The following is a 15,400-nucleotide window of genomic DNA, read 5'->3' on the forward strand; positions in this document are numbered from 1 at the left end:
GGTCTCACAGGGACACTGACGTATTACAGGACCGTCGGTCTCACAGGGACACTGACGTATTGCAGACCGTCGGTCTCACAGGAACACTGACGTATTACAGGACAGTCGGTCTCACAGGGACACTGACGTATTACAGGACCGTCGGTCTCACAGGGACACTGACGTATTACAGGACCGTCGGTCACAGGGACACTCACAGGACCGTCGGTCTCACAGGGACACTGACGTATTACAGGACTCACAGGGACGTCGGTCTCACAGGGACACTGACGTATTACAGGACCGTCGGTCTCACAGGGACACTGACGTATTACAGGACCGTCGGTCTCACAGGGACACTGACGTATTACAGGACCGTCGGTCTCACAGGGACACTGACGTATTACAGGACCGTCGGTCTCACAGGGACACTGACGTATTACAGACCGTCGGTCTCACAGGGACACTGACGTATTACAGGACCGTCGGTCTCACAGGGACACTGACGTATTGCAGACCGTCGGTCTCATAGGGATACTGACGTACTGACCGTCGGTCTCAACAGAGGACACTGACGTATTACAGACCGTCGGTCTCACAGGGACACTGACGTATTACAGGACCCTCGGTGTCACAGGGACACTGACGTATTACAGTCCGTCGGTCTCACAGGGACACTGACGTATTACAGGACCGTCGGTCTCACAGGGACACTGACGTATTACAGGACCGTCGGTCTCACAGTGACACTGACGTATTACAGACCGACGGTCTCACAGGGACACTGATGTATTACAGGACCGTCGGTGTCACAGGGACACTGACGTATTACAGACCGTCGGTCTCACAGGGACACTGACACATTACAGGACCGTCGGTCTCTTGCACTGACCGTCGGTCTCACAGTGACACTGACGTATTACAGACCGACGGTCTCACAGGGACACTGATGTATTACAGGACCATCGGTGTCACAGGGACACTGACGTATTACAGACCGTCGGTCTCACAGGGACACTGACGTATTGCAGACCGTCGGTCTCACAGGGACACTGACGTATTACAGGACCGTCGGTCTCACAGGGACACTGACGTATTACAGGACCATCGGTCTCATAGGGACACTGACGTATTACAGACCGTCGGTCTCACAGGGACACTGACGTATTACAGGAACGTCGGTCTCATAGGGACACTGACATACTACAGACCGTCGGTCTCACAGGGACACTGACGTATTACAGGACCGTCGGTCTCACAGGGACACTGACGTATTACAGGAACGTCGGTCTCACAGGGACACTGACGTATTACAGGACCGTCGGTCTCACAGGGACACTGACGTATTGTAGACCGTCGGTCTCACAGGAACACTGACGTATTACAGGACCGTCGGTCTCACAGGGACACTGACGTATTACAGGACCGTCGGTCTCACAGGGACACTGACGTACCACAAGGCCGTCGGTCTCACAGTGACACTGACGTATTACAGACCGACGGTCTCACAGGGACACTGATGTATTACAGGACCGTCGGTGTCACAGGGACACTGACGTATTACAGGACCGTCGATCTCACAGGGACACTGACGTACCACAAGGCTGTCGGTCTCACAGGGATACTGACGTATTACAGGACCGTCGGTCACACAGGGACACTGACGTATTACAGGACCGTCGGTCTCACAGGGACACTGACGTATTACAGGACCGTCGGTCTCACAGGGACACTGACGTACCACAAGGCTGTCGGTCTCACAGGGACACAGACGTATTACAGACCGTCGGTCTTACAGGGACACTGACGTATTAAAGACCGTCGGTCTCATAGGAATACTGACATATCACAAGGCTGTGGGTCTCACAGGGACACTGACGTATTACAGACCGTCGGTCTCACAGGGACACTGACGTATTACAGACCGTTGGTCTCACAGGGACACAGTCGTATTACAGGACCGTCGGTCTCACAGGGACACAAACGTATTACAGTACCGTCGGTCTCATAGGGACACTGACGTATTACAGGACCGTCGGTCTCACAGGGACACTGACGTACCACAAGGGCGTCAGTCTCACAGGGACAATGACGTATTACAGACCGTCGGTCTCATAGGGACACTGACGTACCACAAGGCTGTCAGTCTCACAGGGACACTGATATACTACTGTACAGTAGATCATACCCATGTAGGTACAGAGTATTTCTTGATTATCAATGTCTGTCGAGGGACTATAATGTCACGAGATAAGGGTTGATTGCAAAAGTAATTACTGAATTGTTTCGATTTTATGTCAATCAACAAATTAATCATTTTGCCTTTACAGTGATATATTTCTAATATCAATATTTACTGATTTGTGATTGACTAGATATTGCGATTTGCCAGTCCATATCTATAAAACCAGACATGTATACCTTAACTACACAGCGATGTGTACGAGGAATAGTGTTGATACGAACTTACCACGTAATCACTTTTCAATAACAGTCGTTGTTTACTTAAGTTATTAATATGGATTGTGTTGTGACTGTGCTATAGGAAGGTGTATTAAAGAACCTGAAGCTGTATATTATTAAATAGAAACAGATGACGTCATACAGACGCGGTATAATGACATGCGCAGGCACATTGTACCTCTTTTCAACAGGTATGACTGTGCTTCGTAGCGTGCAATTATCAGGGAAAATGCCAAACACCCGACTGTCTTTACATTGCATCGATCAATGAAATCCAGTCTCGAGAGGAAAAGAACATACAAGAAGCTTAATTAAAGTAAGCATGTGAGCCTTTGATGAAACTGGAATATTTAATAATATTAGCGCAGCGCTTTGGAAATCGATATTAGCAGTGATAAGAGATCGCTTTCCTGTCGTAGAGATGTTGAGTGGAGTTTATGTTACGACAAGAGAAGCTCTTTTGTAAGACAACGTTTGATGATGAAATGGACATTTACCACACCTAGAGCTAAATAGACGGTTAATTTCTGTCAGACAGTAGTTATAAACGATCCATGTAAAGAGCATTAGGAGCCACGTATAGCCAACAATGGCATATACCAACATTAAATAGACATTAGATTTGCTTTCCTGGTTTTAATATGGACGTTTTACATCGTAAAATAAACGGCCCTGAAAGACAACACCTGTATATTTAAAAGGCTCACAAGACCTTTAGATTTATTTTATTTAATGAAATATTTAATCATTTTTTATTGGTATTGACACGCAACTACAAGACTTCATGGTAATGGCGCGAACATTATATACAAATATATTGTGGGATGAGATGGTACCACAGTGATCGATGAGACGGTAGCACAATGATAGATGAGGCGGTATCACAGTGATCGATGAGTTGGTATCACAGTGATCGATCAGACGGTATCACAGTGATCGATCAGACGGTATCACAATGATAAGTGAGACGGTATCACAATGATAGATGAGGCGGTATCACAGTGATCGATGAGACGCTATCACAGTGATCGATGAGACGCTATCACAGTGATCGATGAGACGCTATCATAGTTATTGAAACAGGGTGCACTGACTTTATCCAGTATTTTGCTAAAATGTAGAAAATTTCATCACTCAGCAGTTGGTAAGGATTTTATATTATATCCCGACAAATTGTATGGACTCTTACGCTGTCTTATCGCGACAATGTGTAGGGAATTTACAATGTCTTATCGCAACAAACAGAAGGGAATTTACGATGTCTTATCGCGACAAACAGTAGGGAATTTACAATGTCTTATCTCAACAAACAGTAGGGAATTAACGATGTCTTATCGGGACAATGTGTAGGAAATTTACTATGTCTTATCGCGACAAACAGTAGGGAATTTACCATGTCTTATAGTAACAAACAGCAGTGAATTTACGATGTCTTATCGCGACAAACAGTAGGGAATTTACTATGTCTTATTGCAACAAACAGTAGGGAATTTACAATGTCTTATTGCAACAAACAGTAGGGAATTTACGATGTCTTATCGCGACAAACAGTAGGGAATTTACTATGTCTTATTGCAACAAACACTAGGAAATTTACGATGTCTTATCTCAACAAACAGTAGGGAGTTAACGATATCTTATCGCTACAAAGTGAAGGGAATTTACGATGTCTTAACGCGGCAAAGTACAGTACGGAACTTACTGTCATATTGAATTGTCATTACCTTGATTTTTACTTTGGAATTTTGGCCGTTCCGTAGCATTGTGTACACCGAGTATGCTCGCCAATATGACAATTTAAATGGACTTTTAGAATTGTTATTCGGCCATTTTGAAATTTGTATTCCCTTTAAACTATATGAATGTAAATCATCACGGCGTCCTAGCGTGAGAATTTTCTATCGCTTACTATAAAATGTCATTACTACAATAGATAGCATGATTCTAGGTTATGTATTTAAAAATTATAACTGCTGTAATTATCCATTTAAAATATTTGTGCTGAGTAAAAAAATGTTTTAATAATTGGATTTTATTAGTCTTAATATACGGTAAAGGTGGCAGTAAATGGTGACTTTTGAGTCGATATTCAACGGAACAAAGACGTGTTTGGTGATTAGATAGATACATCGCCCATCGTGTTCGCGGCACCTGCCGGCCCGTACCTGTTGGTACACAGACGGAATGTCCAAGGTTGAAGCTTTTGTCCCTGTCACGCTATATAAGGCGCCATATTACATGCCCAGGTACAATACACACTAGCGACATGAGTAAGAAAACATGCTGATTTGTTCCTCGGTAAACATTGACATAATTGATTCGGTCCTTTTAAGGCTAATTTAAAACTTACATTTGTTTAAAAGACACAACAAAAACTGCTTTCAGTTGTTTAGTCTTAAAATTATATACGTGCGATATAGCGATAGCTGATATCAAAAGTAACTGGTAAACGATACTCTACAACCCAACAGAAATGACGTAGCCGGATCCCGAAGAGCAAACAGGATGTGACGTAATCGAATTCCATATAACATTGAGCGTAATCGGATAGATTGTTTGAAGAAGACATTACGTCATTGTTTTATGACGTCATTAGTTAATAATAAGTACATGAACAAATTATGTAGTTAGTTTCAGCACTTGCTAGATGTAACAGTATGTTACACTGAACATTACAGCCACTCACCCAAGGTGCAGATTGATCGAGGTGTACTCTCGTAACCCCGTTCGATGTGGTATCTTTATCAGGAAGCTAAAACCACGAATTTACCCAGCAAACAAAACTAAACGATCACTTTGTTTCATTACATATGGGTTCGATCACACAATATATGTGGGTGTACAATGTTGTTATGAACCACAAGCAAATGCGAGTTCACTGGTTGGTGATTTGTTTAGATATAACGTCATGATATATAAGATATGACATCACTGGCTAATATAGTACATGTAGATGAGCTTTATAACGTACATATACTAGGAAGACATTAGTGTTGTCAGTGATTACTATAAAATTCATTATTTTTCACTGAGTATTTATTTTCATTTAATTCATGTGTGCTCTTCATCCACGAATTCATTTGTCCATCATTTTTTTTATAATTTTAAGTAGATTTATGGACCTATATTTATCCACAAGTGTCCACAAAAAAGTTGGGTTTTTCCTTTTTTGAAAAACCACGAAAATTGAGCTCTGTGAAAATTTATACATGACTTAACAGTATGTGATATATAGTCTATAAAGTTCTCGGTAACCATCACTCAAGATAATGAAAAAAAACAAAACACGAAAACTGAATTCCACGAAAATATATGACTTTACAGTATGTTATTTTTTGAGCTATAAAGTCCTCGATAACCATGCCTCAAAATCTTAAAATGACTGTATAATGTTCAGGTGATCGAAGTTTTTAGCTATTTAAATTGAATATTAATGAGATTGATGCAATGTGTGGCTAAGATTATACATAAAATAGCCGTCGGTTCCGGCACGTATGGTATAGAAGTGTAAATCAGAAACGTTAACATTATAATATTTAATGCTGTTGACGATAAGTCCTACATTCATCATGACTTGATTCATCTTGTTTTAGCGATAGGACAGAATTGAGCTGTCTTATTAATTTCTATCTCACGCGACATAAATTAGTGTTATTTAGTTCTCAGTCATCCGTAAAAGATCAATAAAAAGTCAGCGACCGACATGGAAACTCACTTAGTGTGTCGGTAGTCCGTGGTACTACCCACTACCCCGGGCTTTCGTTCCATTATGGATCTGTTTGTAATCATTGGAAAGCTAACAAACAACAAAGATAGAATCATAAACACATTTTAATGATCGGCTATATTCAGGGACATGATCGACGGAACAGAAATCCTGTCAATGTACCGTGTCATTTTAAACCAGAATATTTAGAACATCAACACTGGAATTGGCAGTCTACTCTTAGTATAGCTGTGTAGATATACAGTGTAATATCCTATACTGACTAGTTCAGAAAATATCTATTACATCCATTCCAGAGAGGTTCAGACAATCCCTATAATACCATCCCTAGTTAAAAAAATATCTATAATTCTCACCCCTAGCTCAAACAATATCTATAACACTCACCCCTAGTTCAAACAATATCTATTACACTCACCTCTAGTTCAAACAATATCTATAATATCCACTCCCGAGTGGTTCAGACAATACCTGTCACATCAACCCCTAGTTCAAACAATATCTATTATATCCACTTCAGAGTGGTTCAGACAATCCCTATAACTATAACACTCACCCCTAGCTCAAACAATATCTATAACACTCACCCCTAGTTCAAACAATATCTATAATATCCACTCCCGAGTGGTTCAGACAATACCTGTCACACCAACCCCTAGTTCAAACAATATCTATAACATCCACTCCAGAGTGGTTCAGACAATCCCTATAACACTCATCCCTAGTTCAAACAATATCTATAACATCCATTCCAGAGAGGTTCAGACAATCCCTATCACACCCATCCCTAGTTCAAAAAATATCTATAACACTCACCCCTAGTTCAAACAATATATATAACACTCACCCCTAGTTCAAACAATATCTATAACATCCATTCAAGAGAGGTTCAGACAATCCCTATAACACCCACTCCCAGTTCAGGAAATATCTTTAACACCATGTTTATTTATAAATTTATGTTTGACGCACTTATATAAACTTTATTTAGTTTACAACAATTGCGAAACAAGTTATTTCAACTTATACTAACCATTCTTGTTGGCGCGTATGTAAGGGGTCTTATTGTGAGAGGAAAGCGGAGTACCCGGGGAAAATCCACGTTGTCGGGCAGGTGACCCCTTACCTTTCCACGTCCGTTCCGAGAATCGAACCCCGGTCGGCTAGATGAAAGGCGATTGCGTTACTACTGCACCACCCGACCAAAAGCACTTGAATACAGGTCTCTACGTAATACAGGTCAGTCAATTTAAATCTGTATGATTTCTGCATGGTTATTTCAAATAATCGGTTATGAGATATTGACAGAAATTGTGTCATTCCCGCCGGGTCCACCTACATAGTATTATTTATCTGAGTATGAATTTCCTATGTCCAGCTTTTGCACTGTTTACCTGTTAAGGCCAATGTAGGATTACACAAAACTAAGTCTCTAATTCCAAAGTAAACTATTTTATATTCCTTATCCACAATCCTCTTAACTTGAATGGTCTTTACATCAGGTGAAAACGTAAACTAAACCGTCACATCTATAACCTACATCATCTGAGGTCACCTGGATCACCTGTGGTCACATGTGGTCAACCAATTGTCCGAAGTACTTATAACATGTTCTGCTAAATGAACGGAGTTGAAGTCAGCCGAATTTCTTATTTCAAATACGCAGCGTTCCCGGAAACGACCAACACTGGCCGTTATTGACGTAAACTGATTGTGTATTTACTCAATTGCGTTCATACCACTATAAACACAATAGACTGAAAACTTAATTCCTTTATGAAAAGTACATTCTGTTTAAAATAATAATTCAATGATGTAAATTTATTGAACAATTAATCAAATAGGATACTTCCTTCAAAACGCAAAATGAACAAAGTTCAAAAAACAAATCTCACAAATAAATCAACATGCTCAATATATATGCATCATATCATAACACTTTACCAGTTATTGTATCTTCGCGATTATTGAACCATCAGTGTACGACATGACAAAGCTCTGTCGGTAGAACAATGGCCTACGTAACCATCGGTGAAGATCCGAGGCACTTGATTCGACACTCGCTTTATCCAGGAGGGTTAGTATTTCTCGGAAGCCGTGAAAGAGGTCAGTCTGTGCCAACGTGATCGTGTCTGCGAACAAAACCATTTACCTGAATCGCTCTGGATAGAATGGCATGGTCCTCTCGCATGTTGTTCTGTGAGGTAGCCACCAGCTATCACAAGCATTTTCCACCGCAAGATGACATTGTCTGTTCATGGTGTAATAAACTAAATAGAAACAAAGACAAAGACAGAATTATCTTTCCTAATAAGCAAAGTATTGCATCTGTGAGGATTGGGATAAAGTTTAGTCCAAAAACTCTAAGACAAATTATTTGTAAAATCAATATAACTTATGCGCTTAGCTCCGATAAAATTAATACGACCGTCTTGTAAGGAAGACGATTTTCTTATTACCCGTTTATCCTTTACCTGGATGAATTAAGAACAGTTTAAGTAGTTTAAGAATTTAGAATGCTCAATATAGAAGCATGTGCTACTTCACAATGGACATTAAAAAAAGTACTTTAGCTTAATATTTCTTTAGAATGAGTTCAAAATCTATATTAGATTCCGTTCCATGTAGAATAGGTCTCCCAATAAAGGTCAGCGTTACAAAAGCCACCGGTTTAATTCTTCTGACTGATTAAGTGCTTGTTTGTGTTAAATATAAGCTCAAATCCTACCGACCAGCCACGACACACAAGGTCAACACAATTTATTCATTACAATAAACTTCTATTACTTCAATGCACCACCTTTCACGCTAGACACACATTTCAATACATTCTTCCACAAATAATGTTGTTTAGTTTTCATTCCAAACCAAATGGAAGATGACATACCATACAGGAGAAACCTTTGACATTATTGTTATAAAGTTCAATATTATGTAGCGTCTGTCAACTCTTGGCTTTGTATTGAGTGTTTGAGAAATATCGCCGTTTAAAGGGTGTTGATATCGTTCAGTAAACACACTGCTAGATAATAGCTGACGATTGTAAATAGCAACTTTACAACCTTGCTCTGACTTCATGTTAAAAGTGTTGGTTCTGGCGACGTCAAGTTGGTGTTTGGCTCCTGTGTCGTGTTAATGTTTAGTTCTGGTGTCGTGTTGATGTTTGGCTCCTGTGTCGTGTTGATGTTTAGTTCTGGTGTCGTGTTGATGTTTGGCTCCCGTGTCGTGTTAATGTTTAGTTCTGGTGTCGTGTTGATGTTTGGCTCCTGTGTCGTGTTGATGTTTAGTTCTGGTGTCGTGTTGATGTTTGGCTCCTGTGTCGTGTTGATGTTTAGTTCTGGTGTCGTGTTCATGTTTGACTCCCGTGTCGCATTAGTGTTTAGTTCTGGTGTCGTGTTCATGTTTAGTTCTGGTGTCGTGTTGATGTTTGACTCCTGTGTCGTGTTAATGTTTAGTTCTGGTGTCGTGCTGATGTTTGGTTCAAGTGTCGTGTTAATATTTAGTTCTGGTGTCGTGTTGATGTTTGACTCCCCTGTCGTATTAATGTTTTGGTTCTGTGTCGTGTTGATGTTGAGTTCTGGTGTCGTGTTAATGTTTGGTTCAAGTGTCGTGTTAATTTTTAGTTCAAGTGTCGTGTTAATGTTTAGTTCTGGTGTCGTGTTGATGTTTGGCTCCCGTGTCGTGTTAATGTTCAGTTCTGGAGTCATGTTAATGTTTAATTCTGGTGTCGTGTTGATGTTGAGTTTTTGTGTCGTTATGATGTTTGGTTCAAGTGTCGTGTTGATGGTTGGATCTGGTGTCGTGCTGATGTTTGATTTCTGTGTCGTGTTGATGGTTGGATCTGGTGTCGTGTTGATGTTTGACTCCTGTGTCTTGTTGATGGTTGGATCTGGTGTCGTGTTGATGTTTGACTCCTGTGTCGTGTTGATGTTTGACTCCTGTGTCGTGTTGATGGTTGGATCTGGTGTCGTTATGATGTTTGGTTCTAGTGTCGTGTTGATGGTTGGATCTGGTGTCGTTATGATGTTTGGTTCTAGTGTCGTGTTGATAGTTGGATCTGGTGTCGTGTTGAGGTTTCGATCTGGGTCCGTGGTCTGTTTTGGATCCTGTGTCGCGTTGCTGTTAGTTCTAGTATCGTTATATGGTATGGCTTTGGCGCCTTGTTCTGGCTTGTATGTTAGCGTCGTATTGTTGTTTGGTTTGGATCGATCTTAAATAAACATTATCTACTTTACAAGAATTGCGAAAACAATTTTTCCAACTTGTATTAATTACTCCTGTTGGCCTAGATGGAACCGCGCGAGGGGTCTTTCTATGGGAGGAAACCGGAATACCCAAGGAAACCCACATGGTCGGGCAGGTGACCCCCATACCTTTTCACGTCCGTTCCGAGAATCGAACCCCAGACTGCTAAGTGAAAGGCGAGTGTTTTACCATGGAGCCATCTGGCCACCCGACCACCCGACCACCCATCTGTCATCTGTTTGATTTGACCATCACCTGGTGTTGTAGTTTGGGCCTTTTGTTATGTTTGACATTTCTGTTATTATTTAGCATCGTAAGTTGCATGACTTTTGGTTAAAGTTTTAGCTCTGATCTTGTGTCTTAGCCTGTCTCCATTGTGATGCTCTTGTTTGACTTCTAATGACGTCATTTGACCCTGACGTCAATTTGTTTAGCGCAAGATTGCTGTTTTGGATTACAGTTGCAATGTAATATTATTACCAAATCACCAAACCAACACACGTCCATTAAGTGATTTGGTTATAACGTGTATTTTCTCAGGTGTTGGTTGATTCGAGTGTCGTATTAGGTCTTGACTCTGGTGTTTTGTTTGACTCAAGCGTCTTGTTGGAGTTTGGCCCTTGGCTTTGATTGACTCAAGAATCGTTTTATTTTGGGGTGTAACTAGTATTTTTCGTTGACTCGAATGTTATTTTGATCTACGAGTGCAGTGTTTTGGTTAACTCAGCGTCGTGTTGGAGTCTGGGATTATTGTTATAAAGTTACGTTAAAAGCTTGACTTTGATGTCGCCCTCATTTGTCTCTGGTGTTTACAATAAACAGACGGGATTGAATCTGTTTTAAGCGTGACTGTGTACATAATGTTTGGCAATACAATGTCTACCATATTTTCACTTTCATCATCAATGTTTATAATAACAGTGGTTAGCAGCCATCTTATTTGGTCTCCTTTCGCCGTCGAGTTTTGTATTTATTTTAGGCTATAGTACATGTGTGGGAACCTATTCCGAAACACTTTTAAAAATATGTTATAAAGACCCATTTAAAAATCTGACAAATACAACAAGTAAACTCAAGTTTAAGGTTTAGTATACCTTTATATCAACATAAATACATGTCATATAAAACCCAATTAAAATCTATTGTTAATAAACTAAACCGACATAAATGAGTTATCGGTTACTCGCTGATGTGACATCACAATACTGCGACTAGACTATAAACCATACCTATAGCGCGTGCCACTTATTAAAACGGAAACAAAAATGCTGCATCACGCGTGGATTTGTAAACAATTTGGCAGGTAATGTTAGAGAGCGATGTTCATACTCACGTTATACATAATAACGACTCTGTGTATCACTTTTCAATAATGTACCTCTCTCGCCGTTATATGTCGAGCACGTTTTATAATGTAAAACCATTGATTCCCATCCCGGACTTGACAAGAATGTACACAAGTTCAGTAACATCCTGTTTCGTTTTCATTTGCTATTTACGCGTTTTACTGGTTTTCTTTTCCTTCGTTTGTTTCTTTTTCTCTGATCCACGTGGTGATTTTACCTTCTTCTTATTTTGTTTACCAAAAAGTATGGCCAATGTGGATCGTTTTTGTTTGGTTTGTGGAACTTCCGGTTCCGCCGTCGGAATCACCACCGTTGGTCGGAAGGAGGAGGCGTTCTGCTGCGATAGAACGCCAAGCATATTCGCAATGGTGGCGCCATGGCTGTTATTAGTACGACCAGTTTCCATTTTCGTTGCTTCCGTATGACTACTTTTGAAATGATCGACCTGTTTGCTTCCAGGGGTCATGTCGATCATAGTTAATGCCATGCTGGGTCTAGGGGTCACATCCGACGGTAAAGTTATATGAGTCGGTCTGGGTTCCGCAGGGGGAGGGGCGAACGATACACGTTTAGTGCCGCCTGTTGGAATTTTTTCCTTGACAACAAATTTTATTCGACTATCTACCACATCTTCGTCAGCTGGTGGTGTGACCTTAATAAGGGGTGCTCGATTTTGATAACGATGTATAACTCGACTTCGACCAAGTATTGCAGCTTTCATGTAATCTCCAAAACGCTCTTGTTCCCGTTGAACGTGTCGTTCTTCACGACCAAGAGATGACCATTCCCTGCCACTCCGGAATGTAAACATATCTCCTTGACCAGGACACGCACGGCCCTGCTCTTGTAGTATACGTGTGATGGTACTGTATCCAAGGCGTCGCGCGTGGAGATAGGGTGTAAGCCCCAGATTGTCAACAACGTCCACAGACAAACCAAAGCGCCGGAACTCAATGGCAAGCATGGAGACCACTTCCTCTTGTCCAGCCTGCGTAGCGTGATGGAGGATGGTCATTCCTTCTTTGTCCTTGTCATGAAGGTCAAAATCTCCCTTGAATTTATCAAGCAAGAACTTAACTTCATTGACACGACCAAGGAGGCACGCCCAGCAGAGGACGTGTCGGCCATGCTTTGGGTCCTTCTGGAGGGGATCGGCATTACGGTTGATGAGTATTCGGAACATTTTTTCCCGGTGGTCGTTATCGTCGATATGAAGGGCAGCTACCAGTACACTGTAACCATAACTGTTCCTCATATTCACATCGAAGCCGCGGTCCAACATCAGCTTCACCTTTTTAAATCGACACTTAAACACAGCATGAAACAAATGGTTCCCTATACATGCTTTCACTCGGTCGTTGTTGCCAAAGTTTAATTGGGGTTTTTCCCGTCGAACATAGGGACGATTGTTACTGAGGACAATATCCTCCAATCCGCCATTCAGTTTCATCGTCCTGTCCAAGTCTTTGACCAATGAACTCACTTGGACAACAGTCTGTTCCCGTAACACCATGATTAACACTTATTTTAAAATAGATGATAAAAAATCCGTATATCTGTCGCCAGATGTTGTAACAGAAGACCGAAATCTGTGACTATGATGAGAAATGTTTTAATGCCTTCTTAAATCCGTCGTCCTCATGTTTTGAATTCCCCAGTATCAATCATACGATACCAAATCGTTATATCCCATTTTCCTGTCGTAAAGTCTTTACCGGTTGTTCAGTCGTCTGTAATGTAGGAGAGAATGGTTAGGTCCGTGCTGTGAATCTGGTGAAGGGAATATTCATATATTAGGCGATGTATACTGTTGAACCAATAAACGACAAACTGATAATTAAAATCTGTTGTAAACCTGAAATCAAGCGTAGAAATTCAATATAGCCTCAGGTTTTATGTGCGATTCTGAGTCAGTCTATAATGTTCCCTGAATACGTTTTCTTATTTGACCTTTAACAGATCAATTTAAAAGTTTATCCAGAAAACAGATTACTTATAAAGTATACCCAACGTAAGTCCACGAGTGAGAATTAATGTCACAATACCTTAGAATCCATTATAACAGTGTGGCCTCCTGACGGGCTGACAAGCCAACTAATCGCTGTTTGACAAGAACACCTACATATACACAACTGACGTACAAACTTTCATTCAATGTGTGTCTATACTGTTGCACGGGTGCCAAGACATTAAATAGAGATCGCGTAGGGTTATCTGCGCATGCTTGACACCTAAGATAGGTCTGACGACGAGTTATACATGAGATATATCGATTCACTTTCCATATAAGACATTTACAAACATACATGTGTGTATTGAAACCTTTGGGCTATCTGTAACTTACAATTAATGGTTCCTATTGAAATCGGATTGTGTCGACTGTTTGTATGCGTTACCTGGAGGAATTAAAATGCTGTTTCTTTCGAAGGTCTGCCAGGGGTAGATGAAGTGTAACCCGGTGATTTACTCGTGTAAACCTGATGTAATCAACACTCACCTTTATCAATAAAGCTAGTTAACAAACGGAGACGTCACAGCCCCAGTACACATATCTTCACATAGAAATTCCATACCTTATACTTATCAATAGTATATATACATTGTAAGTAAAACGAATGGTATTTAAACATTTAAATCAACACCACAACTACAAATAAACCCATCAATAGGATTACAGCTTATAATGGTAGCTTTTCCTGTTGTCCTTATAGATATATAACGTGGACAGGCCGTCAAACAACAGAAAAATAACACAAAACAACATGGTAAGTGTTTTAATTCTATTTCATCCAAATAGCGGTATCAATAGAGGTCAAACGGTTAATCATTAGTCGGTGACCACATACCATTGTAATATCCAACTACACTAATTCCTATATTTTATCTGCATACCCAAAGTGAAATTAATTGAAACAATTAAAAAGTTTCGAAAACCTTAAGCATTGTATCACGATTTTCATTTCATCGCAATGTTTTCATCTAGTAGAATTATACAAAAAGAAGTTAAAAAAAATAAGCCTTTTTCCCACTTTGTACTGTTTACAATGCCGCATGCTACCTGCTATTTTAGCAGGTGTAAACTACCTCCATTGTCGCCAATAAAAAAAACCATACAGAATCATCGAAACCTTTCGATTTAGAAATATATTCAACCATGTCTTGCCTGCAGATTGGACGAACACTACTGGACTTTAAAACTTCGACAAAGACATGTTCGTCAGTTTCTGACTTTAGAATATTACCGTACCCACAACGCGGCCAGAAGGACACGCCACTGACTCTGTCCAGGCGTGTGCACTCTCCTTCTCTTCTACCTCTACAGTTCTCTATGTTCTCCTAAGTCTGCCATATAATCTCTTTCCAGGTGGCGCCCATTTCACGTATCTTCTTCCAATACTACATCGTATCTTCCACCATTGTCAGTACATATCCTAGATATCGCCACCTTGTTGATGTCATCTCAGTTACCTTCTTGTTGATGGCCCGATCCTTTCACCTCATTTCAAAAACCCTTCTCAAACATTTCCTTTCAAACCCTCACAGCCTGCTCTCCGTCTCCTAGTTGTTTTTTTTCCATATAGCAGAACTGATCTTACATTTTTCTTGTATAACTAGATATTTGTTTTCACAGATGTTGCCC

The 15,400-nt window shown here is 40.6% G+C and overlaps 2 protein-coding genes across 2 annotated transcripts; both read right to left on the reverse strand.

The window, feature by feature from the left end:
- Positions 1-9,243: 9,243 nt before the first annotated feature.
- On the reverse strand, positions 9,244-10,649 carry LOC132544598 (mucin-2-like). Its single transcript, XM_060208214.1, has 2 exons — positions 10,604-10,649; positions 9,244-10,379 (listed from the first exon to the last, which is right to left on the reverse strand). Exons 1-2 carry the CDS (start codon positions 10,647-10,649, stop codon positions 9,244-9,246), a joined length of 1,182 nt encoding a protein of 393 aa, XP_060064197.1.
- Positions 10,650-11,905: 1,256 nt separating this feature from the next.
- LOC132544539 (uncharacterized) lies at positions 11,906-13,273 on the reverse strand. Its single transcript, XM_060208151.1, has one exon. The coding sequence runs from the start codon at positions 13,271-13,273 to the stop codon at positions 11,906-11,908; it is 1,368 nt and encodes a 455-aa protein (XP_060064134.1).
- Positions 13,274-15,400: the final 2,127 nt, after the last annotated feature.

Source organism: Ylistrum balloti, unplaced genomic scaffold (assembly GCF_031769215.1).
Source record: "Ylistrum balloti isolate Yb309-2 unplaced genomic scaffold, AGI_CSIRO_Ybal_v1 Utg369802, whole genome shotgun sequence".
Classification (NCBI taxonomy): domain Eukaryota; kingdom Metazoa; phylum Mollusca; class Bivalvia; order Pectinida; family Pectinidae; genus Ylistrum; species Ylistrum balloti.

Excerpts from the sequence above, each read along its gene's own strand:
- LOC132544598 (XM_060208214.1), bottom strand. The coding sequence starts at position 10,649 with ATGACAGATGGGTGGTCGGGTGGTCGGGTGGCCAGATGGCTCCATG. Across the intron at positions 10,380-10,603 it reads GGTGGCCAGATGGCTCCATG|ATCGATCCAAACCAAACAAC; the intron begins GTAAAACACTCG and ends TGTTTATTTAAG.
- LOC132544539 (XM_060208151.1), bottom strand. The coding sequence starts at position 13,273 with ATGGTGTTACGGGAACAGACTGTTGTCCAAGTGAGTTCATTGGTCAAA.